The sequence below is a fragment of the Natator depressus genome, chromosome 5, assembly GCF_965152275.1.
Source record: "Natator depressus isolate rNatDep1 chromosome 5, rNatDep2.hap1, whole genome shotgun sequence".
NCBI classification, from domain to species: domain Eukaryota; kingdom Metazoa; phylum Chordata; order Testudines; family Cheloniidae; genus Natator; species Natator depressus.
This window is the reverse complement of record NC_134238.1, coordinates 98,995,584-99,023,076: the sequence shown is the minus strand read 5'-3', so window position 1 is coordinate 99,023,076 and position 27,493 is coordinate 98,995,584. Positions and strand designations below refer to the sequence as shown.

At 41.8% G+C, this 27,493-nt stretch overlaps 1 protein-coding gene across 1 annotated transcript in view; it reads right to left on the bottom strand.

The window, feature by feature from the left end:
- Window positions 1–27,493, bottom strand: part of DMRT1 (doublesex and mab-3 related transcription factor 1) — an 85,331-nt gene that overhangs the window by 23,542 nt on the left and 34,296 nt on the right. Inside the window, exon 4 of the mRNA XM_074953294.1 lies at window positions 19,853–20,015. Within this exon, the coding sequence (XP_074809395.1) occupies window positions 19,853–20,015 (163 nt within the window). The remainder of the gene's footprint in view (window positions 1–19,852; window positions 20,016–27,493) is intronic.

Here is a 27,493-nt window from a genome sequence, read left to right as displayed (position 1 = left end):
AATTGCTCTTCAAAACCAAAAGAGAATAATATAATGGAACATATGTGTTCTGTTTATGGCAGAAACCTCAAACAGCCTGAGGCAAGAGCTAATACAGATGTAGTACAAGGCATTACACGAGTGCCGGGTGCTGTAGCTAGCAATTATCCTGGTATTTAACCAAATCTATTGCTCATCAGGAAAGCGTTTAGTGCAGTAGTCGGAGCGAGACAGGCTGACATGGAGCACAGCTACTTAACTGTCCCCTCTAGCCATTACACTTTCTCAACTCGAGAGTCATGTCAAATTACACAACTACACATTGACTTTTCACTTCTCTAAACATTAAGGTGTGATTGACAACTCCTGGATGCTATAAGCCAGTCATTAAGACTCAGCCAACGTATTGCTAGCTTATTTGTGATGCAGTTCTCCCTCCCCCCCCTCCGATCCCCCATTCTGAGCTATTTCCTCACGTGCTGCTTTTACAATCCTCGATAGACAATTTTACCTTGCCTCTCTGGAGGGTCTTAATAAGCAAATGACACTTCACTTCTGAGGGGTGAAAGTGATGCAGAGTAAAGTGACTTCGCTTGACATGCAAGTTATCATCTTTTCTTTAAAATCAAATTCAATACCTACACATTTTTAATCTAATTTTGAAGTTTCCGGACAGCAACATTTCCAACAGACATTAGCACTTCAAAATGTACACCATCAACATTAGCTGTAACGTTTCATCTCTTTGGAATATTTTCCCAAATTTCAGCCATGTATGTTGGGAGCCTACACAATGCTGTGACATTTTAAATCAACTTACAGCCAGCACCAGGATGGGAACAGGCACATGTATAGATGGGAAATTAAACTGAAAGCCAGATATAGCACTGGGAATGTCTAATATGGATTTCAACTCTCCCATCAATGTTAGAACATCACTACATCAAGCCACTATTTATTGTATGCCTGAATCCTGTGGGTTAGCAAAGTTATTAGTTTGAAAGAGTGCACAAAGCAGGTCAAGAGACGAAAGACATGTTCCTTTGGTTCGATATGCAGCCACCTGAGACCCGCACACTTCAAATGACAGGCTTCACTCCCCACGCCCCTAATACAAGCCACAAGATTCATGTAAAAGATGATTTCCAGATTTGCTTCTCCTCCTCCCACAACAAACCAAACAAACCAGAAAAATGCAATTCCTCAGTAATAATGGTCCCCAAAAAAATGAAAAAGAAACTTAATAGTGTTTCTTTAAAATTTTACAGTTTTTCTGCTAAAGAACCATGCAGCATTAACACACTATCATCTTACTGATTCTGACACAGATTCTCAGTATAAGAAAGTCTAGAAATCTATTAGCACATGTAAGGCATACGTATGATTAACCCACTCCCTACCCACAAAAGTCTACACTTATATTGTGAAATGTAAATTGCATGTATGTAAGACTTTTATTGAATGAACCTATGAAATTCAATAACTACTAAACACATATTCGAGGAAAGTGCACTGATTTGGAAAAAAGTGATGTGATTGACAAAAATCACAGAGTATCTGTTTTCACTCTGGGTACTAATTTAAAATAGTTTGAGGACAAATAATGTATTATTTTTGTTCATCAATGTAGTCATGTTGGCTATTTACAATGGTGTAAAATAAGCTACAGCTATGGTAAACGTATGAAGATGAGAGACCTAAAAGTAAAGATGATACTTTATTTATTTTACACCTTTATTTAAAAACGCACAAAACCCAAATATTTAAATGAAATATACTAGATATTTTATGTGGTAGTATCCAAAATATGCTACCTACGGGCATTCCAAATACAAAGGAAAACACAGTCCCTACCCTGAGGAGCACAGACTCTCAAACTACTTCCATCAACTTCAGCTTATTTGGAATGAAACAGAATCACAGAATCATAGGACTGTTTTTTCTGCGCTCATGGCAGAAATAAAACTATGATAGCTTGGTAAAGATTTTAACACAATCTCCATTGTTGCCCTTCGTTTTTCACTGGCTAGCTGCCATGATAGCATCTAGCTTCAAGAGGATAGCAGGATAGTTACTGCACCTGTTGCGTATGCTGACCAATAGTGGGTGCTGTATGGTCCACGAAGCTATCATCCCTTAGCCCCCAATATCTTTCAGACTAAAGCATCCCTGATGCAATACTGTACATCGATCTGTCAGTTCATGTAACAAACCAGTGGTATGCCTATTTTATATGGATTTCGTACATTTTTAATTGAACATAAACACCTCCTATTTTATCTTAGACGCTTACCTTCAATGAGGTCATATATAACAATATGGGTCCAATGGAAATAAACTCTCTGGTACCCCAGTGATACAGTAAATTCTGCAGTTTCCATATTTTTGAAGATTTTGGATAAAGTCGAACAACCCTGCTTCTCAGAGCAGCATTTTTCAAGCTGCCAGAGACATGCATTGCAAAAAGCACTTGGACTTTGGTACCCACTGAAAAATTAACAAACAAGTAGAACTTGTAAATCTCAGAAGTGAAGAGCATAGGTCAAATGTCCTGTCCCCAGCTACACTCCGCAACACCACTGGATTCAGCTAGGATCAGGAGTGTAACTTAATACAGACGGTGACTGCTGCTTCTTCCACACCCCCCACAAGAATGACATGCAACTGACTTTAATTAGACACTGGGTTTCTTCCTTAAAATCAGTACTAAAATTATGTGTTACAATCCTACAAAACAACTTGAGCCAATTCCCCTTTGAACTTTGTAGGCAGGGATTATAATTCTGTGGACCTCAAATAACTGTATTTTCAACAGGTTTCAGAGTAACAGCCGTGTTAGTCTGTATTCGCAAAAAGAAAAGGAGTACTTGTGGCACCTTAGAGACTAACCAATTTATTTGAGCATAAGCTTTCGTGAGCTACAGCTCACTTCATCGATGAAGTGAGCTGTAGCTCACGAAAGCTTATGCTCAAATAAATTGGTTAGTCTCTAAGGTGCCACAAGTACTCCTTTTCTTTTTGTATTTTCAACAGCACTTTTTTGAAAAAAATTAAAGATAAAATTTATTTATGTACTAAATAGTTAATATTAAAATATGGTGATTGACAAAAAGTGAAAATACCTTAGTCTGTATTAAGAAATGACTTACATAGACACATATTTATGCTATATAAAGATATACATGTACATGTAGTGTATGTATCTGTTTGTGTGTGTATATACCTATATAAGTGTATTTATCTATAGATACACACATGTATATATTTCTGTATAGATGTATGCATCCACACCCATAAGTGTATGTATGTGTAGATATATATATAATATGAAGCTAACTTTCAGGCCTCAGAAAACAAAAGCTATCCCCATATAACAGCCAAATTCCTACATAACTCAATTTGGACATCTCATCTGGTGTGAACTGCACTCATTCCTAGTGTAAACCCCAGCGCGCGCTGCAATGATATACTGTAATGTCACATCGCAATCTGGATTTACTATAAAGGGCTGCTGACGAGTTTCAGAGCAGTAAACATTGCTGCGAGGTGTATTTCACACTGAGCTGGTTTTTATGAAGAACACTTCACCGCCCAGCCACGGTACCTAGATGATGAATGGTGAAAGATGCATGACAAGCTTCATCATTGTTTGTAAATCTTAACTGTTCCTGCTCACTAACTCTGCAGGCAATTTTCAAAGACAGCGGCCGACAGAAGGACAGCACAGCTTTCCTGAAGGTTATTCAACTTGTACTTGGCCTAAGCTATGCCTGTGAGGAACCATGCATTGAAAATAAACTCACCGCTTACCCTGAACCTTAGAATTAAAAACCCTGGTTCGCTGGCATGTTAATGGGAACTAAATGAAGAAATCCCAACTACAAGCTTTGATATTCACCTTTCACCCCTTGCCCTGAATGGTTATATACATCATGTACATGCAACATACACTGGTGTTATTTATGCATGGAGTATAAATACACTTATGTATAAAGTATGCCTTTGTGAATGATGGATCCTGCTGATCCAACATTACCTCTCTCTAGTGCAGCTGCAGAGAGCATGCCATTGTCCCCTACTACCTCACCCACTAGGCGTGACAAGTTACTTACACGCTCTTCTCTTGGAACTTTTCCTTCCTATTTTGGTGTCTTAGCAGTAAACAGCCAGGCATAATTCAACTCATTGCCACATGCAATCACTTATATACTAATATGCTAATTGCATAGGCTGGATCACCCCCTTCCAGGGAACTCCACGAGAGTGTGGGGTGTATAAGTAGGGGCATTGCCAGCAGATCGAGGGACGTGATCGTTCCCCTCTATTTGACATTGGTGAGGCCTCATCTGGAGTACTGTGTCCAGTTTTGGGCCCCACACTACAAGAAGGATGTGGAGAAATTGGAGAGAGTCCAGCGGAGGGCAACAAAAATGATTAGGGGACTGGAACACGAGTTATGAGGAGAGGCTGAGGGAACTGGGATTGTTTAGTCTACGGAAGAGAAAAATGAGGGGGGATTTGATAGCTGCTTTTAACTACCTGAAAGGTGGATCCAAAGAGGATGGATCTAGACTATTCTCAGTGATAGCAGATGACAGGACAAGGAGTAATGGTCTCAAGTTGCAGTGGGGGAGGTTTAGGTTAGATATTAGGAAAAACTTTTTCACTAGGAGGGTGGTGAAACACTGGAATGTGTTACCTAGGGAGGTGGTGGAATCCCCTTCCTTAGAAGTTTTTAAGGTCAGGCTTGACAAAGCCCTGGCTGGGATGATTTAGCTGGGATTGGTCCTGCTCTGGGCAGGGGGTTGGACTAGATGGACTCCAGAGGTCCCTTCCAACTCTGTTATTCTATGATTCTATGATATCCTTCACCATTTTCCTTGGATTGTTCCTTTATGGGGACAACAGTGGGGTTTGCCCTAATCCCTCACCACACAATTACTCTCACAATTGCCCTCACAACCAGCAGACCCACAGGGAGCCATAAGAGGCCATGGTTCCAGGACTCCTCATCTTACATCTGACTTCTGAATAAGACAGGTTTGTTGGAACCCTGTAGCCAAGGTCTATCTGCCATCCCTTAGCTCCTCCCTCACCCTTTTAAGGAAGGGATTCCCTGGAGCACTGCAGAAGAATTAACTCAGCCAGAAGCAACAAGTATCTCTGTTGTTTTTTTCCAAAGGACAGGGCCGTCCCTAGCTATTTTGGTGCCCTTCGCAGCGCCCCCCATGGGGGGGCTCTGTGGGGCCCCAGGCCTCCACGGGGTGGGGTGGGGGTGCTGGCCAGGGGGGGCCAGGCTTGGGGGGAGTGGGGAACTGCCCCCAGCACTTGGCCGGCGGTGTGGCTGGGAGCCAGGGGAGCGGAGCAGGCTGGAGCCAGGTCGGTCTACTTACCAGTGAGGGCAGGCCCGACCCCTGCAGCAGTCCTCAGGGGAGTGGGGATGGAGCTGGGGCAGAGCAGGGGCGGGGACTTTGGGGAAGGCGTGGAGTGGGGGCAGGGCAGGGGCGGGAATAGGCGGGGCAGGGGTGAAGCAGGGGCAGGGGCTTTGGGGAAGGGGAGGGAAGAAGCGGGGCTGGGGCTGGAGCAGCCTGCAGCTGCGCAGGGCATCGGGAGATGTGGTGCTCCAAATTTCCTGGTGCCCTACGCAGCTGTATGCTTTGCGTATGGGTAAGGACGGCCCTGCCAAAGGACTTGTGAATTGTGTAGTGGGGTGATTCATGTACAATATCCGCAGAGTCTCCAAGTCAGGCAGGCTCAAGATGTTATGGAGGCAGCTGACTACCACCTGCATGAAGGAATGGGGAATCAGTGTAGAGGGGACCAAGTATCAGGGGGTAGCCGTGTTAGTCTGTATCCACAAGAACAACAAGGAGTCCGGTGGCACCTTAAAGACTAACAAATTTAACTGAGCAAATAAATCTGTTCGTCTTTAAGGTGCCACCGGACTCCTTGTTGTTTTTGTAGAGGGGACCCTTTTCCCTCTTAATATTGGCCAGACAATCAGGTCCAGACGGCAAGGTCAGGAAAAAATACAGCAATGTGCCAATACATTAGCCTGTCATGGTAAGCACACTGTTATCACTACTGCTCAATAGAACTCCTCCATTCTCTCTACTGTTTTGAGTCAGACAATAAAATTGTCATTGCTCCTTGCTTGTATCAGGAAATGTTCATATCCAGAGGGTAAGACAATCAGTGGGCCAGATCCTTAACAAGGTATCTTCATTGACTTGGATTTCTATAAAAGGGTATTCTGGATCCTGTAAAGTAGGAGGAAGGCTTTGGATGGTAACTAGTGAAATATTTAGCATCTTGGGTAGCACCCTCTGTCCTTGAAGAAAAGAGTGGCTAGAAAAAGGAACAAACTGGGTTCAGGGTTACATAAGGATCTAAACCAGCAACCCTCAGCTTGTGGCTCCTCTCACTCTGTGAAGTAAGGAGAAACCACCTTTTCCTCCCAGCAACCAATAGCCAGGAGAAGAAAGAAGAGATTGTAGCAGACTGAGCCACTGGAAGACACTAATAATCACACAACTGCGTGCTGACATTGCCTTGCGTAAACACTGTATTGCAATGATGCAATGCCATGAGGTGAGCACTGCCGCGTTCTATCATGATGACACTACTCCTCAGTGGCCTGTTGCTCTCTGCTGCCCTATTCAGTGATGAAGGGGTTCCCCCGATCAGCCAGGATCATCGGTCTGAACTACTGACAGTGGCCCAACTGTGTACTTTGATTTGCCTTTTCCTCAACTAGGCAAGAAAACTTTCTCATGGGACCCCCTTTTCTCTAGCAGAATGTGAATGGCAAGTGGTGCCTCCTAACAAAGCCTGCGGGGCTCAATTTAATAAATGTTTGCAACCCACATTTTTATTCACACAAAATGTTATCGCCCAGCTAAACGCATGCCCTCATAAAATCCTGTCTTGTTATGCCAACCAATGCTGGGAAAACCACACAACTGATCAGACTGATACTTGCTGATTTATTTTAAAAGCCCCTATGAGTGGGTGAGGGTTTACACACGTACGTGTGTCAGACATGCCACAGGTGAGGTAGCTGGGGCTGCCTGCTATTTCTGTACCACTCCAGGGTGGCTGCATCAAATGGCAGCACTCACTCCAAGTTAACAGGATGCCTGGCATCCTTCAAACCTCCCTGTATCTCACCTTGTCAGATTCCTTTTTGAGATATATAAAAAAAAATGGGTAAGAAAAAAATCTCATTCAGCAATGTGAGCTCTACATTTTTAGGTTTATCAGAACTAATTTCAGGTTTCCTTTGTAAGGACTCTGCAAAACACACATCTTTCTAATTGTGCAAGGACTAGCTATTTTGTGTATGTACGATTTTCTTTCTTTATGTTTTAGAGTCTATGCAGCATACAGAATATATTAGAATAGAAAACAAACAGACTCTGAATCAGGAAAGAACTTAAGCACAATGGGACTTAAGCACATGCTTAAGTTAAGCATGTGTTTACGTGAAGCACTGTGTGAATAACTGACTTCTGGGTTAAGTGGATGAACTGAAAAATAATAATTGAAAAAAAAATGGTTCAGGGTAACCTGAAATGAAAATGTTTTGATTTTTCTGGCAAAATGAAATCGCTGAAAAATTTTGTTTTAGCTCAAATGAAATGTTTCATTCAATCCAAAATACATTTTGTTCAGCTCAAAGCAAAACTTTTCATTTCCATATATTTTTCTAATCTTTTTAAAATTTATTTTTTAAATAAAATTGAATGAAATTGCAAAACAAAATGTCTAAATGCTTCATTTCAGAAATGCCAAATCAAACTGTTTTGACTTTTCCAAAATGTTTTTATTGGACTAAAACAATTTGCTGAAATCTACTTGAATTTATGAATTGTTTTAGTCAACCCAAATCCGCATTTTTCAGTGAAAAACTGAGTCACCGGATTATTTTTACCCAGTTCTATTTAATTGCTTTCCTGAATAAGAGTGCCTTCCTCTATTCGGGCTTTAAAGATTGATTCTAGATTCTTTACTAATCCAGCTTCACTCAGAATATGCACAGGTATGAAATTATTCACCAAAACAGTTATTTTAAAACTCATATGAAAATAATTTGCCATGTTTTGTTATAAAATGCCCACCAAGGTCAATTGAAGTTTTGATAACTGCTGTTACAGCTAAAGAAACAATACTAATAGTAATAAATAATTATGTCACAAATGAAAGTTAATTACATGCTTACTTAAAATGAAAAAAAACCACATTTTGGGCCAGCCAATTTTGATGCTTTCTTCTTCTTTTTCCTTTAAACATGCTGTCTTCTGTTTAAAAAAAAATCTATCTAAAAAGAAGGCCTGTTGAAATGTTCGCTAGTTTGCTAGGACTTGATCCAACTTCTATTGTAATTGATAGAAAGACTCCCATTGACTTCAAAGGGAGTTTGCCTGGGCCCCACAAAACACACCAACACAAATCCATTGTGCTTCATGCCTCTGCAATCCTGGTCATGTGTGGATATGTCACAGTGCAGCCATGCCCTCCACCTTTTAGTTAACTGGTGCGCACGTGTGTACACATCACCTGATCCTCCATTCTGATCTAATTTTTTCTGAGCATACGCAAGGCACTGAAATTTACCAGGATCCTGCTCAAAGCAAATTCTGTACCCGATGATGGGAATGTAGCAGTCAAGAAGAGTGAAAGATGGTTTGATTTGTGTGCTTGTGTACCAGCAATGCAAACCAAAGCTGGAATAGGAGTTCTAATTTTAGGCCTGCTAGCCCTCCTGGCATTCTTGTAATTCACGTTTGAGGGAGGTTGTATGTGGCACATGCATCTGGGACTGACCCATAAGAACCTGTTTAAAAATAATAGTGGCCAAAAATAAATACAATTATGCAGGAACCATGTAAACGACAAAATATGCAGATGAAATGACAGCATTTTGTGAATCTGCATGCATTTTTTGTAAATCACCAAACAACGTTACCAGATCATTCCTACTAGTTTCAGTAAAGACTAACACCTGTCTGTTTTTTAATTGAAGTTTCTTCTGAAAACATTATTTAAGAAATAGTGGAAAAGACTCTCCACTTTCAGCTTTCATAGCGAAGAGTCGGCATATTCGAGAACATAGCTGCTGGAACTCTCATTTTTAGCAGCTAGTTTTAAAAAGCAAAACATGAGGTAAGGGGGTACCACAGCCAACGCTAGCCAATGATTCCAGCTACTGGGAGAAGACGACAGGGACTGTGTTCCAACATCAGGTCATTTTTATCCTCATGGATGTGGGAGCTGCAATTTGCATTGTTCTGCATCAACAGGGAACAGCTGTGCCCCTTGAGAAAAGAACCGGGTGATGGCAACATCACCACCATGTTCTCCTCAGAGGTTTTGCTTGTGTTGAACAGCTGTAAAATCCAGCCAGGTCTCTGTGGGTGGAGGCTAACTGGGAAAGGTGCAGAAACAGCATCTCTCAGCTGCCCCAGCCCTGTCCCTTCAAGGGACAGCCAGGCCCACTTTGGGAGCTATGGCAGCTGGCTCCTCCTCCCTGGCAGAGATGGGTATGGAGCAGCTTGTGGTATTGTGTTCCAGTGCTCAAGGAGATTTATCAGCAAAACCCAGGGAGTGAATCTGGTCCACTGGCTGTAAATAAAGTACAGCCCGATTCAGTCTCTTCCTCCATTGCTGGGCATCAGGGCCGGATTAAGACCTTTAGAGGCCCTAAGCACCGAAAAGATTATGGTGCCCCCGCATATGTAATTCAAAATAAAAACAATACTATACCGTAAAATAAAATTTTATTTTTCGAAATGACACAAAACTTACATGTATGCTGAAATTAAAATAGCTTCTTTCTAGATTTTCGGATTGCAAAATTCTGGATAAGTTCATCGAAGCTGACTTGACGAAGCATGTCCGCTTTCATACACAATAGGGAAAGTGAATCAAGTCTGTCTGACACATTGTTGTTCTCTGAGGATTTTTTATTCTTTTCAGCTGAGAAAAAGAGCGTTCTGCGGAGCACTTAGTAATCATCAATGTTAGAAAATACGTAGTGCGAGCTCTACATTTGGAAATACACATTGCATTCCGTCTTTCAATATTGTGTCATGAAGATCAATGTGACTGAATTTTATTTTTCCTGTTTCATTAAACTTTGCATGCATATAACGCATATAACAGTGGAACTTCCGTACTTCTCCACAGAGATTCATGTTCAAGTCAACAGGGTATGAGTCAACTAGCTTTTGGGAACCTTGTGAATATTGTTTGTCAGAGAAGTCCATATCGTTTAGAAAAGAAAATCTACTTGATACTTCTTTGTACAGTTCACCTCTCCTCTTCATATGAGCTTCAAGTGTATCAATTATAGTGTAGTTAGTAGATACGCAAAATTTGTCTCTAGGATTCAATGCTGTTTCTGTTGCACTGCTATCATTTGCTTGTTTTTTCCTGATTCGCTTGCGGGACTGGGCTTCTTTGTAGTATCAGGCAAGATATCTTTTGATATGTCTTCAAATCTTTTGAAATCATTCCTCAAAGTGTGTAAGTTGTCTGCTAATGATTGACAGAGGTCTGCATGTGTTTTCAAATCCAATTCTTTTTCATGGAGAACTTGACTTGTGTGGTAAAAGTGTTGTAAAATTTCATTCCACATGGTCAACATGAATACAAACTCTAGTTCTTGCAACTTGTTTGCAATGTTTTCTGCCTCTCATATAGTTTCTCCCTTTTGTGACTGGTCTTCAGCTATACTTTCTAATTCATCCACAATCTTTGAGTAGGACTCCAGAATTGCATTTGTTGCCACTGCATGTGCCTCCCAGAGAGTATTAGAAAGAGATTTCAACACACGATCATTGCCCAAATATGTTTTAAGAACTGCCCATCGGTGTGCTGAGGCAGAGAAAAATGTATAAAGTAACTGGACTATTGAGAAAAAACTTACTGCCACTGGACAACAATCAACAGCACTGCGGCCAACAAGATTGAGAGAATGTGCAGCACATGGTAAGAACATGGCATATTTGTTCTCTTCTAAAAGCTTCTTCTGCATTCCTTGATAACGCCCTGACATGTTGGCAGCGTTGTCATAAGATTGACCTCTGCACTTTGAGAAACCTATTTTGCAAACTTGGCACAGATAATGCAGTACTTGATTTGCCATTTCTTTACCAGTGTGGCTTTTCAAATTGAGGAATGTTATAAATCGTTCAATTGGTTTTCCATCTATGGGAGGCACATATCTTAGTACAATACTCAATTGATCAAGATGTGAAAGATCAGGTGTAGAGTCGACAGATAAACTGAAGTACCCAGCAGTACTTATTTCATCCACAATAGCTGAACGAACTTTGTCACTCATTAGACCAATGACTTAATCGCATATTGTCTTGGATAAGTATGATGGGTTACCTTTGCCAGCATTCCCGTATTTTGAGATATGGCCTGCTAAAAGAAATCTCTTTTTTTTTTGGTGCCCCCTGCTTTGCTGGTGCCCTAAGCACATGCTTAGTCTGCCTATTGGGTAATCCAGCCCTGCTGGGCATTGCTTCTGAACTATAGTGTTAAACAGCAGCAACGCTTTCCTTTCTGCAGCAATGTTGTCGGGCAGCTTGGACAGACAATGGTGTGAAACAGCCACGAGTTCCAGAAAGTGGTCTCACAGGTCTTCCACACGCCAATACTCTGTGAGAGGCATATCTCTGATTCTGCATTCAGGCATCATTTGTGACACTAAAATATTCTTTAAATCTTGTCTGGCATCCAAGGGCATAGATTCATTTGAAAATGTTGTACTTGAGAGGCACCAAAAAGATGCACAGCTTTCAAACGCTGCAGGGCAGACTGAGAAAAATGTCATAATCCGGACTCTCTTTTACATTCTTTCGGCGTGTAGTATTTCTGCTATTCCAGCCCTCCTTTCACTGAAATGATTCTGAAGGTGGTTTTTGTCATGAGACGTGGGATTCTGTTTCTTACATGCCTTTGACTGTGACACTGGTGCAAGAGATCCATCCCACAATTGCTTTTATAATGGTAGAATCCAGCGCATGTTTCAAATTCCTCATTGGGCTTCATCAATGGATCAGCATGTTTTACAATAAAGCATTAGAAAAATTATGAAGCAATGGTACTAGCTCCACAGTTAAGAGTCTGAGATAGCTTCCACGACATGCCTCATTTTGACTCCCATATAATTATCTGGAAAAAGAACCTCCTTTCTTGCTTGAAATTCCTCATGTTTATTCCTAGGCCAAAGGGGGGGGGGGGAGGGGAGGGTTGGTAGTTTTGAGGTGAATTGGACAAGCCGTTCTTAAGTAAGAAGACTGAAAACTTGGTTCATTTCCACATTTTAAATGTCAAACTTTTCTTTTCTTTTTTCTTTTTTTTTTGGCTAAAGCTTAACTCAGAAAATAGCATGGGCTAAACATGTCACAGTTGTTTTATACACTGTTCCAGTGCGTACTAATGCAACTGGAACAGTCTTAAAAAAATTAAGGTTGAGTGGACATTTTGTAGATTATTAGATGGAAATTAGGCGTATGAGGGCATATCACAATACAGTGGCTGTGTGTGTGTGTATGGTGTTGCACTCTAGTGGCTTGTCCAGAGAAAGGCTAGGGGAACTCATACTAGTACTAGCGAAGGAAAACCTCCTTTAGCCTAACTGGCAAGGACCATGTTTCTGGTGCTGAAGGAAAAAGTTTCTAGTGCCAGTTGCCTGGGGTGTCTGCGTGTGGTACATCTAGTAACTGTGGCTGTTGTCAGCAGCACAAGGGTTTATTACAATATAACTGTCAAAAGACTATGTCTGAATATAATCTAGACTCACATAACAGGCAGAACACTAAAAATTGCTTCACTGTGCCTTTAGGTTAATTTTTTTAAGCAGTGCTGCTTAATTAATTATTTACACAATACGATTTTTTTTGCATAGTACGTAATTAGACTGTGGAACTCATTGCCATGGGAAGTCATTTGAGACCAAGAATGTTGCAAAATTCAAAAAGAGATTCAACATTTATAAGATAACATGAATATCCAGTTATAATAGGTAATGCCAACAATAAATTTGGAAGGGGTAATAAACTGCATGCTTCAGGCCTTAAGCCAATCTAAAACTAGGTATTAACCTAATTTCTTATAATGTGGGGACACATTTACCTATATATGCCTACTGCAGGATTTCTCTTCCTCTGAAGCATCTAGCGTTAGTCACTGACAAAGACAAGGCACATAGACAGAGCTTGGTCTGATGCAGTCAGGCAATTGCTATGTCCTTATGCACCGAGTGGCAAAGTTTGTAATCACTTTAATTCTTCCACTTTACATGTAAACAATTTTGGAGTACTTTTGGGATCTGTTTATTTAACAGGAACTAATATTTCCTAACAGAAATATCTGCAGCTCCCCAGTAAGTTTAAATTTAAAAAGCTGTTTAAAAAAGTAGGCCTGACTCTCATTTACACTTCCAGAGAGGTTTAAAGGAGCCATAGTGTAAATGAGAATCAGACTCTCTATTCACCACGCTTTTTATGTCCTCAGTGCGGAGTTAGTCATCTCCCATTACACAAAAGCTACCTCTGCCACTCCCATTTCCCCCTTCCTGTAACTTCAAACCACTAAATCTATAGCGTCACAGTATGAAGTGAACAAAGGTCTGTTTGAATCAGATACAAACTGCTTTTAGTACACCAGAGAAAAGCTCTCCTTGAGGGCCCAGTTGCCTAAGGGTATGTGTACATGGAAGCTAAAAGGTGTAAATTTCACCTTGAAGAGACAAACCCCCACTAGCTTGATCAGAGCTAGCATGCTAAAAACAGAAGCATACCTGAGGTGGCAGGAGCAGCAGAAGTAACTAGCCATCTTGAATACGCACCTATGGTCTCGGACAGGGACAGCTAGTCCTTCTTGTGTCTCATGCCACTGCAGCTATTTTTAGCGTGCTAGGTCAATCAATATGTCCACCTTCTAGCTCCACTGCAGACATACCCCATGTGTATCTTGACTGTCATTATACTTTCTGTGTGGTGTGCCGTGTTTGGCTACTCACAGATCTTGTAGGATTTTTTTTGACTTTGAATACAAAAGAAGATCCTTTAGTTTCACAGATTCAGCTGCTGCAGCAATTTCATGCTGGGGAGGCAGAAAAGATGGTGGCCGGGGCAGTACCATTGGCTATCACATGCTGTTGTCATGCCTGACAATTCAGCGTCAGGCTGTGTATGACTCCAGAACTAACGTTTTAAAGGGACAAGTACAAGACAATATTTCTATCATTCAGCTGATTTAAAAAAACAAACACTTTTTTGCAAACAAAATGCAAAAAACCAAAAAATGTGGCAAAAGCAGAGGATGACAAACTATCGGCGGGGTTACACAATCCAAGCAATTCCATATGCACAAATGATCACCTGTGGGTAGCTAATGTTAAAGGTGACAGGCTCAGTCTGAGCGAGGAGGTGTGGTTTGCCCGCTTGTGTACACATGCTTGCTTTAGCACCCATCGAGCTAGCATGAGTATAAACAGCAGCGTAGCTGCAGTAGCCCAAGTGTCGGCGGTGCAGGCACAGCTGGGCCATGCTGAGTACATACCCACCGGTTTCAGGCGGGTTTGTAGTCAGCACAGCTCAGCTGTGTCTGCACTGCTGCTGCCCCTGCTCCTGAGGCTACAGTGAGACTTATACTAGCACTAGTTCAATGAGAGCTAATGCAAGAATGCGTACGCAAGCAGGGAACTAACGTCCTCAGCTCATAATGTAGACATGGCCGTAGTGTGAAATGTTTGGGTATGCTCTTTTTGTCTTCGTGTATATTTTTGCAAAACAATCACATCAAATAAGAGTGCTCATTAAAGACCGTACTAAGCGTTTATACATAATTTAATTAGAGCTAGTCTGGAAAATGAAATGCCCCGCCCAGGGGAAATTCCAACATTCTGAAAAGTCAAAATTTTGAGATTTAGTGCAGAACAAAAATTCCAAAGTCTTTTGTTTTGGAAACGTTGAAATGACCCTATCAAAATGTTTCGTTTTGATAATGGTAAAATATTCTAATATAATATATTTTATATATGTGTGTGTAGATAAAATTTGATTTTTGTTTACTATATGGATTTTTTAAATTTAAGTCTAAACAAAATGAGTCAAAATGAAATGAAACAAGAAAATACTCAATTTCAGATCAAATCGTTTAAAAAAATTTCCACTAAAAATGCCATCAAAATCAACATGTTCCGGCAAAACGTTTCAATTTTGATGAAATAGCATTTTCCGACGGAAAGCTGGTCTGCTGAAACTTTTTCAACCAGTGCTACATTTAATAGTTTCAAAGCACTTTACAAGCAAGTAATTCATCGGGTTAGGAAGTGTCCTAGGATGTATGTACCCCCTGCGAGCCCAGCAACCAAAGGCACTGCCGGCCACTGCTGATTGGCAGTTTCTCGGCAGCTGGGAGGATAAAAGGGCTGGGAAGCAGAAGGGCAGGGCAGCTGTCAGAGGAGTGAGCAGGCTGGAGAAAGGAGCTCCTGCCAGCAAACTACTAAAGTGCTGCCCAGAGCCCAGAAGGGGACGAACTGACCAACAGGCTGGAGAGCCTGCAGAGATCCAGGGGAAGGTAGGAAGGAGCTCAGGGCACTGTCAGAGTCAAAGAACCCTGATCCTACTCACCTAGCTCAAGGGCCCGGAGCTGGAACCCGCGGGAGTGGACAGGCCTGGCTTCCCCTACTAAACCCTTGACAGACTTGGGAGTGAAGAAAGTGTTTTCAGATTCTGGACACCAGGAATAGACTGATAGCCCCACTAGGTTATGCGAGCCCAGGGGCTGCGCCATGCTTGGCCAGAAGGAGTGCTATTGCACTGACACACCACCTCACAGGAAGAAAAGTATTATCCCCATTTTACAGATGTGAAAACTGAGACAGAGCAATCAAATAACTTGCCCAAGGCCACTACAGGAAACAGTGTCAGTGACAGAATTAGAACTCAGTTGTTCTAGGCTCCTAGTTTTGCGGTAAAAACACAGACAATGACCCCTGATAGCTCATAATTTGTATTGCCAACATTCCAGGGATTTCCACAGGAAAACAAAAAATTCAACTGTTCACAGAGCCTAGGCCCACATCTTAAAAATCAAGTAACCTCCTTAGCCATGGACAAAGGAATACACAAAACAAATATGAAGCAGTAGGGCCATGAAGTGGGGGCTTATTTTGTGCATTTCTTGGAACAAGATGGTCTTCATTTAAAAATTGAGGGGGAGGTATGTGTGTGTGCAAGAGAGAGTAATCATTCTCTTTAATTTCCTTCTCTGTAGATGTCAACTTTTTCCTGTATGTATTACCTGTCCACACAGACCAGACTCCCAGGTTCCAGTTCAGGAAAACATGCCTCGTCATGCAGGGCACTTAAGCACATGTGTAACTTTCAGTCAATGGGCTGTAAGGATATGCTTAAAATTAAGTATAAGCACTACCCTGAAAGGGATGGATTTAAGCATGTCTTTCCTGAATTGAGGTATCACTGAGGTACTTAAGCACTTGCTTAACTTTAAGCACACAGGGTTTGTTCCAAAGCCCACTGAAGACAAGAGAAAGACAACAACTGATTTCAACGGACATCGGATTGGGCCTGTAAGAATTCCCACTGAAGTTTCGGACTGACTACCTTCCTCAGGGGGACCCAGGTTAATTGATCCCTATCGTGGTGACTGTGCTATAAACATTCCTACAGTTTCTCCTCTACTTTCACCATGATCTCTCAAGCTTGATTCCAAAACAAATGTGCTTTACATGCAATGGACTTAATAGTCTCCTCTCCCATGTCTTTCTTTACCATTGCTCTTGATTCTGAAATGTAAACAAAATGGGAATTAAAAGCTAAGGGAGGGAAAAGGAAAAAGCTTTCTGAAGTAAAGCAAAGGCTACGTCTGTCCCAGGAGCGGGGCATGATTCCCAGCTCATACAGACATGTTCACACGAGCTCAGGATTGAGCTAGCTTGCTAGAAATGGTAGTGCCGTCGCACTAGCATGGGCAGTAGCAAGCAGCGGCACAGGCTAGCTGCCCCAAGTACAGATCCAGGGGGTCCAGGCGGGTTTGCACTTGGGACGGGTAGCACATGCCACCTCACTCCTGCCTATGCTACTGTGGCGATTCTACTACTTTTAGAGAGCTAGCACAAGTGTGTCTACTCAAGCTGGGAATCACACCCCCGGCTTCAACTGTAGACTTAGCCTAAGAGTCCAAAACCTTTCCATTCTGCCTATTTTAAGTTAATCTGAAACTTGGCAGGACTGGAGAGTCTGTGGCAAACTTTATAGCCTATTCTTTCACCATTTAGATCTAATTTACCTTATTTTTTCCCCCACTAATAAAGCTATAGTTGGAAGGGCCCAGCCCTGCCAGCTGGAAGCAGTTGTATTTAGAATCGGTTAAAATTGCAAGGAGCTGAAGTGATGGTGTTTTGTCATTTAGAAAAAGTCATCCCATTACGAAATGCAACATACTGTAACATGGCATGACCTCATGTGGGAATGTCAGAAGCTTTCTGCAAACTTCTGCTCACCCTTCATAAAACAAAAGTGAACATAAATCAGAGGTCAGCTTATCTCTGCTCCCTTTCAACAGCTCCAGGCTAATTGGGCAGTTAACTTAGTGGAACAAAATTAATGAAATGGTTTGACTGAAATACTAACTGTGATAAAACCTGAACTGGCAAAGTCTGTATAAAGTTAAAGTTACAACTGAAAAGTCTGGTGTAGTTACAGACACTATGTATTATAAGACTACCTCAGGTCACTAGCCCTTTGAGCAGAAATATTACCATTTAATAACCAGTGCTGCAGGATAACAGGGCTGCTAACTCTGAAATTTTTGCTCTAACTTGTATTTCTTTTTCTGTTTAGTCCCATTGAACACTGCACAGTTACGTTTCTGTGAAGTTTATGGACTTCTGATACACAGATCTTCCAATAAATCTGTACAATCTTCAAACAGAAGTTATGGGCTTGATGCAGAAATTATTGCGTGAGGTTGTATGGACTGTGTTACAGAGGACATTGGCCTAAATAATCAATGATTCCTTCTGCCTTAAAACCTATGAATACGTGTACTTGAAAGAAAAAGGCAGTTTTGTGTTTAATAATAAAAATGCTCCTGGGGCAAAATCAGGAACGGTGTGGTGTGTTTTATTAATAATCTTCCACAAGATGACTAAGGGTCCAGTGTCTTCATGGACTTCGGAACAGGTACACTTCAGCGTTATGAGGTTAGGTGAAGATATGATTTGAATCGGAGAAAAGGAAGAAAGGACTGAAAACAGCATATCACATGTTTCATTTAATATATGTATATAGTCAGCAGGGAAGGAAGAGGGTTATTGTACAAGATTTAAAACAGATCCACCACCTTTACAGTAGTAGCGAACATACTAATGTCAATATAATGGAATTGTCTAAGTTACTAAAGCAGTTTCCTTGGGCTTGCTGATATATGAAGCTGCACTGATGTTATCTTTTAAGATGGGGTATCATTAACTATAGGGAGATAGATCAGTTGCTCTATTATATACAAAATGCCCAGAGTCCAAACCAGCAAGTACTGGAAATATGAGAAAGCAGCCTGTCCTTTAAATGATCAAACACTTGTAGCAGACATAGCCAGTACCTTGCAGAGTAGGCAAGTTTCAGGTACTGAACAGCATTCCATTGTTCACACCATTCTGGCTAAGTAAGCATCCACTGGGAGTGAAGTTATGAAGGAGGAGAGAAAATATTCATAGGAATAAAGAGCAGAAGGAAAATTCCATGGGACTGCAGCCCCTGGTCTAAGAGAGTGGAGATACTCATCGTTGGATGGAGAACTCCCAGCATATGTTCCCAGTGCTTAGTCATAATTGGGATGGGGGGAGACGAAACTCTTAAAAGACAGGTGGTGTATCCATGTGACTTTTCCTCTCCACATCACTGAATCCATCTGATCTGCGTCTTCCCCTCTGTCCAATCGACCCGGATTTGGCACAGTGGGACGATTCCCTGATCAGCACTTTGATTGCTTTCAGGCTCTGTTCATGCTTCATAGTCCTATTGCTCCATGTCAGAACTGCTAACCCACTACACGTAAACCCAGAGGCCCTTACAAACAAACTAGTATACAGACATTTTAAAAATAAACTTTTTAGTGTTATGGAAAAAACACCAGATGGGAAAAATATGTGTTTCTCTGGAATTCTTTTCAATCAGGCAATGTAGTCTGATGTGCTTGAAACCTAAGAATGGAGGTGGGTGAATTATTTCACACAGAGAACCCAGTCCTTCCTTACCGCAGGTTTTGGACGGATGGGCCTGAAGTGTCTCCTGAAACACACGTGGAGACAACAACAGGATTGCAAAGCCACGGGGGCCTGTGAAAGTACTGGCCTGAAAGGAATATTTAGTGAACAGAACCTTTAAAAAATAAAGGGGTTGCCCCTTCTTCGAAAGACAGCTCAGAACTGTCTGGGGTAAATGTTTCCCTGGAGGAACTTATTTGATTGAATATGAATAGGGATTGAATAGGAATAGAATAGGAATTTGCATTATTTTAACCTTTAGTTGCTCTTCCTGCAATCTAGCAAAACGAATGCAGGAGCAGACAAGACCCTGCAATCTGCACCTTCCCTCCCACACTAATTTATCAGACTTCCAAAAAGTGAACTTCATAATGTCATATGCATCCCAGCACCACACATCATCCAAAAATGGACTGCTCTTTGTAAACTCTGGTTACGATATGTACCTTCAGCACTGCTAAATTCAACCTTGTGCATAATCCTAGTTTTTTATGTCCTCTCAAGGTGAAGTAAAAAAAAAATCTGAGACCCCCATTAGATCTGGGGTGACTGTGCACCTACCGCTTGCTTTAGACTCTGAGTACGAGGGGCTGTCCTCAAAAGTGAAGATCTGCGGAACACATGCAGGTGTGCTAACACTCTGGCCCAGGTAGGAGGCAGGAGGGTAGTACGAGTGCATCCTGTACTGGGAGCTCATGGCATGTCGGCTCTCTGTGCTTTTCATCTGTTCAAAGAAAGAATTAGAACAGCAGTGTATAAAAACTGAATCAGAGGTGGGGAGTGAGATTTATTTGCATCTTGGAAATTTCTCCCTGTCCTTTATTTACATATTATTAACTTAGATTTCAAGAAAAAAAACCACATTCATTTCCTAGGAATTTTGTTTAGAAAATTATTTATTTCCAACACAGACAGTATCACTGTGAGCTTTCTAATTCCATTCTGTCTATGTGTTCAAACTTGACAAACAGCAGCAGAGATGAACAGCAGATAGTTCAGTCTCAGCAGCCATTCAGTCCTTGGACTCTCCAAAGAGACTAGCAACCATGGGACCAATTGGTGAGGGTAGTTACTACAAGGAGGACACACACATGTTCTCTAGAAACTGGACAGAGCATACCAATCTAGAGACTTATATAGATCCCACCAACTGAGTATCTGAGCACCTCACACACATTATTGAATTTATTCTTAAAACCCAGTGAGATAGAAAAATATCCCTCTTTTACAATGGGAAACTGAGTCAGACAGAAATTAAGTGACTGCCTCAGTCACACAGGAAATCTGTCAGAGCCAGGAATGGAATTTAAGATCTTGTGAGTCTCAGTCCAGACCATCCTTTCTCATTTCAAACAGCCCAATATGCTTCCAGGTAGTAAAAACCTTGAACCTGGATCAAGGATGAATGGAGACTAAAACTCAGAAATGAAGGCTTATCCTATTTCCAATCCCTTGGGCCAACCTAATCTGCACTCCGTCCTTGATATCTGTGAAGTACCCAAACAGAATTAACTATATCTTTAAATTTTTATTTTACGGAAACTGGCATTATTATTTGTTATAAACTTCTATACCGTAAGGCTGATATAACAGTTAAAGGTAAGCGAGAAACCTAGAAAGCCATAATTACTAAAAACATTAAAATCCTATGTGTGAAGGTAATACTATATTATCTAGCTTCTGCAAATTGGTTTGCCATTAAATTATTAGTAGATAAAAAGCTTTTGACAAGAGAAAAATTATCACAGTATGTATTAAACTTGTAAATCTATCCATAGGCACACCTGTACAACTATGCCATCTGAAGTTCCTTATCTAAGGTACAGTGTACTCATGTTACATACGGACAGTGGGCCAAATTCTGCCAGCAGTTATACCCAGTGTATTCTGTGGGCTTCATCAGAATTTGGCCCTGTGTGTTTATCCAACAAAACATGCCACTGCAATCACATTTGGAAGAAAAACAGGAAATGTTCTACCTGGTACTGCAAATGAGAGTGCAGGGGAGCAATAAGACAATGTTAAACAAACTTCAGGAACCAACTCCTTGTCAGGTAACATTCTGAAAACTTTTTGAAGTCAGAAGGGGCTTAGGCCTTGCTTAAAAGAGGTCAAACCAATGGCCCTAAGCTCAGATAGTAAGGCACTCCCCAAAACACAGGGAGGCCAGGGCTAAGACGTAAAGCTCAGCACACTTCCCATCTCCAAATCCACAATGCCCTCTGTGACCTAAGAAGGCAAGAACGCAATACAGAAAGCCAGAAATTCAGTATAAGGTACGCAGGCTCCACTCTATTCCTAAGGCTTTGAATGTCAACATCAAAGGCTCCTTCTCAGTCCATGCACCTCTGAAGGCAGTCAGCACTGAGCATGGTGGAGCAGATGGTAGAAGAACCACCTCTGCCTGCCCTCGGCAATCATGTTGTCATGTTCTGCGTTATGAGACAACTGGCCTGGCAGCTCAGTTTTTAGGCCTGCTATCCTTGAAAGTAACTGTTTGTGTGTGTGTGGTGTCTGTGTGCGGGCACTAAAAATATCACCTGCTGGAGATAATATTATTTGAGCAGCAATAAAATGGAAGAACTGCTCAATGGCACTGAATGAATGTCTTGTTTCCTTCCCCTGAAGGATGTGGGCGATGAACTGTTTCCTTCAAGCCGTTTAAAGCTTTCCCCCCCATTCCTTAAAAAACAACTCACCTAAAAATCCCAGGATTCAATGAGTTATTACAACTATTAGTATTAATACGTGGTAGCTGGCGGCAAGAGACATGTTTTATAATCTTATTACCCACACCAAGTCTATGAACCACAGTCCGACCAACAGACAGGTTTGGCTCTGCAAAGAATATGCATTGAATTAACCACTCAAGAAAATCAAAAAGCTTTAGGTTTTGCTTTATTAAACTGTTTAGAATATACGCCACTGTAAATCTGAACCAGAAGGTTTCCTTTTCATAGCGCTTAGCTACCCTATTTTATAGTAACAGTAAAAAACCAACCAAACATAAACATTCTTCACCTTAGCACTGTATTAAAAATGGGGACTTACGAGATCATTACCCTGGTGAGCGGGGGATTCACTCTGTATTAACCCCTTCAGCTTCGGCTAGGTTGGGAGTTCTTGCACCATTGGTGATAAGTCAGAAGGAAGGTGCTCATGGCATGAACGGGAGTTCAAAGGGGTGCCCAGGGGGACGAAGGGGTATCCTCATTATGGGATACTTGCCATACATATTGGGACACATTTTCTATCAGCAGGATGCTGTGAGGTAAATTGTCAAACTGGGGGGGCAGGCCGCAAAGCAGGGGTAATAGTCATCTCCTGTGCTCTGGCTTGAACACAGACCCCTTTCATTTTGAAAGCAGCATTTAAAATAAACCCACAACATAAGCCTCCCTTCTCGCCCACCCTTTCCTCCGTTGGTTTGTTTGTTACACCCACCTATTGCAATTTACCGCACACAAAGTGTGCGAGCTCTTTAGGACAGGGAGAGCACCCAGCACAACCAGGCCCCAAACCAGTTGGGGCCTCTAGATGCTAGTGATAAGAATGTTTAACCTGCACACTTTTTGCTGGGGCATGATTAGCAGGTCTCTTTTCCAAAGAGTTATAGGATACAACCAATCACTCTTTTTTACAATGCAGGATGGGTGACAGCTATTGACCTAGCTGCCCCATCACCTGTAAATATGGTATTGCCCTTGCTCAGCGTTCTTGGGTTTCTCATCTCTAGGCATCTCCTACCAGTTGCATTTCATTATCACTCCTCTTTGCATTTGGGAATCCTTTGGGGCCAATCTCTGCCCTCAGATGCACAGCCAGGCCACAGCTCTCACTGACTTCAATGGGAGCTGCAAGTCATAAGGAGGGGGGGCGCGGGAAAGAGAATTTGGCCAGTATTCACGGTTGCTGGTATACTGTGCAAATGCAGTATAGAGTCAAAGGATGTATTGTGTACAGCAGCTGGATAACTGGTGAGACAGACTTGAAAAATGATGCACGAAATAAATATGAGTGAGCCAAGAAACCATGTAAACTGTAACTTTGGAATTCTTTTGTTGCTGTTGTTTGAAAAGACAGTAGAGGACTCTGCATCAACAGGCAGTTGTAGGTTGTTCACATGTGTTTGTGTGTTAAAAACTGCTAAACGAAAGCCTTTAGTCATTTAACATAATGACCAGAGCGCACACACAGCCTCCAGCTCTCCACTGATGGCTGACAAAGCAACAGAACCGTTGCCTCTATGAATGTTACAGGAGCTCAAACAATAAGACATTCCACAAACTCAGATCATCCCAGGGAATCCCACCAGGGCAACCTCCCCAACACTGCAGAAGAGGTGGGTGCAGCCCAGCCCCATCTTTCCAGACTCCTTGCAGCACCTTCTCTGCCCAGCAGGTACCTTGCAGAGGGCTCTCTACAGAATCAAGAGCCACATATTAGGAACTAGGCAGACCAAGGGATGGGGAGAAGATCAGGCCACTGTACCCGGCTGCTTACTCTTCTCCTACCAGCCTTGTAAAAACTCAAGCATTGCCAACCCCAAGTGTTCAAAGATCATGAGTCAGGTCCCCAAAATCATGGGAGTTTCAACAAACAAGAAATACATTTTTAAAAAATTAAAGATGAGATTTAAGAAAAAGACCAAATATCATGTGACCTGTGATAAAACTGCAAGTGTGGGAAACACTGAGTCAGAAAAAATATACACCCAGAGAGCGTGGACATCCTCCTTCAGGGCCTGAACCTGCTGCCATCAAAACCAATGACAAAGACCCCACAGAGTTCAAAGGGGGCTGGGACCAGGTCCTCAGTGAGGTTCCTGGGACAATCAGAGCTAGGGGAAAGGCTTGGTGAAGTAGTTCCCTCAGAGCCACGCGGCCCAGGATGGAGCAGTGTCAAGGAAGGAGGGAGTTGTGTTGAGCACCTCCGGTGCAGAGTGTCCTTGCAGATCCCAGGGAATCCATGGCTCCCCGGGGTAGGGGCAGGAGAAACCTCACACACCCCAGAGAATGATCTGGGGGGAACTCAGAGAAGATCCTTGCAGAATTTCCCTCCTCCATTGCCCTCTCCAGGTGATTTTGCCCTGGGAAGGGATGAGCTGGGCAATAGCTAGTTGTGAAGAAGCTGACTGCCTCTATGTTAAACCCCTTGCAAAATAAACAAAATGAGCTGACCACGTCTTTCTTTTTGTAGCTGGCCCAGCCCATTCCCCAGGAGAAAAGCTACAAGGAAGAAGTCACATATCTCTCCTGGAGTGCCCATCTATGGGGGAGACAGATGCTGCAAAGAGCACAGGTCTGGGAGTGTGATCTTGGGCAGGTCCCTTAACATACAAACTCCATGACTCCACTTCCTCAATGGCTCATACATAAACTAGCCCCCGCCAAAGCTGCCTTAAAATTCTGGCAAAGTTTTTTTGGCTTCCGTGCATGTATACATAGTACTAGCTGCTAACTATTTTAACATTAGCTCCTTTCCCTTCCCTAAATGCGAAGCCATTTTTAGATGAGATAAAATGGCATCTAGCATTTATTTATAACTCTCTTTTAAAAACAGCAGAATTCAGATCTCAGTGTTCTGGTGTGAGATGAGAAGATGGTCTTCTGCTTATGACACAGGACTAAGAATTAAGACAACTGGCTTCCGGGCTCTGCTGTGCCACCAGATGTCTGTGTGACCCTTGGGCAAGTCACTTAACAAGTCTATGTCTCAGTTTCCCCATCTCTAAAATGGTGATAATACACCTTCCCTACCTTACAGGGGTGGTGTTAACGAACTAAACCTCCCATTTATGAAGTGCTTTGAGATCCTTAGACAAAAGTTGCTATAGACATGCTCAGTCTTATTACATTAGTACTGGTCAGAGTATTTTTGTTCACTTCTAAAACCTACTAAGCACATTCTGCAGGATGAAAAAAAAAAAAGAAAAGAAAAGACAATGACACCATGCCTTGAATTACTTTGATTCTAGCATGGAAAATGCAGGAGACATCTATATCTGTCCTTCCTTGATAGACAAACTTAATTAACCTTTGCAATTCTATTCCAACCTACTGTTTGAGACAAAAGCAGTGACCCACAAACAATATGTTACCATCAGAATCTCAACTGCTGCGACATCAAGAGATATAGCCCTATCAGCAGTATCGGAAAATAAACCGCTTAGATTAGCTCTCTAAGAATTATGGATTATATCCATGTCACACATGAGCTGTCAGAAACATTAGGATACTTTTAGCATAAATCTGTAATGTGAAGGGTATCTTATGAATATGGTACATAATATATTGCTTACAGGGCACGTTGGGATGCTTTCGGGTTACTTGTGAAATGCATGTATACATTTAGGTACGTTTCACCCTACGCGTAAGATTCTGACTGTGTATTTTTATAAATGGGATTTATAAAAAGATTTATGAAGGAAAAATTATGTCAAAATAACAGGAGAGAGACACTACAAAAGGTGATGGGAACAACATATTTTAGAGACGGTGGCTATTCTTAGAGTTCACACTCTTAACTGCTTGATCACAGCTCTGCCTTTGAAACCCACAAAAAAAAATTTCTGGATGCCATGTTTTATAACTTCTTAATAAATGAGGTATTTAGGTCAACAGCCTTAATCACACATTTTAGAATTAACAGTATATTTCTTCTCCGTACAGTAAATTAATTTCTCTGTTTGACCTTGCGTGGTGGTTCTTTCAGATTTTCTGCCTACATTGCCACAGGAAGGAATGAAAATGGAGGTTTTTGGAAGTGAACATGGTGATCGTACAAGTTGCATTTTAAAAATAAAGCTTCAACATTTCAGTTTTGGATCCAGAAAGTATCTGAAATCCAGAGGCTTTGTAAAAAGCTTTTGAGAGCTTTCTCCCCTCCCTAACCCTTACTGAAAGTACACTGGCCCACCCTCCCGACATAACAGAAGCCCTCTTCAGAGAAGACCCAGTAGCCCTCCCGACCAAAGAAGGCGTCTTCTGAAGGAAAGCTGATCGACTTAGCCAGACTTTTGACGAGCCTGGCAGCAGGGCGTGGAAGGATGTAAAAACCTGCGGGAGGGGCATCACGTTCAGAAGCCAGCATTATCCTTCTGCTGTGACTGTTGGCGCAGCAGTTATCATGATCCACTGCCTTCTTATAGGAGAGAATTTAAGCTTGACTAGATACAAACTGTGCCAATTTTTGTTCTTTAGGTCAAGAAGACTGAAGCCATCTCAACATTTATTGTTTACCTCCAGCTAAACAGGTGTCAGTGGCACTGGTCCCAGAGACAGCAATTCACCAACTTCCATTAAAACATTAACGTGTGCGGACTTGCAGTGCCAATGCTGTTCAACTCATTTCACTGTTAATTGGATATAAGGCACGAATTCTGTTACAATGACCAGAGGGAGGGCCCAGTCGCCAAGTGCAGAAATAGAACAAAATGAGATGGATAGTAACTGTTAAGCCTGTTACATTTCTTCCACCTTCCCGCTCTTGTGCACACGCGAGTACTTTTTTGTTTATTAAATAATATTTAACACTCCACATCAGGTCTTATTTGAACATCTGCCTTAAACTGGCAAGAAAACCTGGCTTTAAGGAACTAAAAACATATCAGATAACACTGCCAGTGTTGCTCTCTTGAACACTACCATCTTCCTTGTGCTTATCACATTGTGACGGATACAGCTTCCTGAGCAATTATATACAAACAAATGAACCCTCCAGAGAAATACCACAAGTCCAAACTTTCCCCCACAGGAATCCAAGCAAGTACATGAGCTCCTGCAAAGAACAAAGACTAATGAAATCTGACATTATTCTACATTAAAAATTCAGCGATTCAGTTTATTTGCCAAATCGCAATGATGCATTAATCTTCTTCCCATCCCATGCACACACTCATGTTCCCTCCCCAATCGCTTTTCCCTGCTCCCTAAATTCATTTTTCTAGCCCCAACAGCAAACAGCTGAGCTACTAAAGCCCTGTCTATACACAAAAGTTGTACTGCTTTAACTATCTTGGTACAGTTAAAGTAGCTCAAGCCTTTCTCCTACCCCCAGCATGGAAATCGTTATTCCGGTATACAAATGGGCTTATAAATGTGCTTCTATAGCTGATGCTGGGCTGCTAGTTTAACTACATCTACACTAAGGCTTTTGTCAGCATCATTCTGGCAGCAAAATAAATAAATAATAAATCATTCC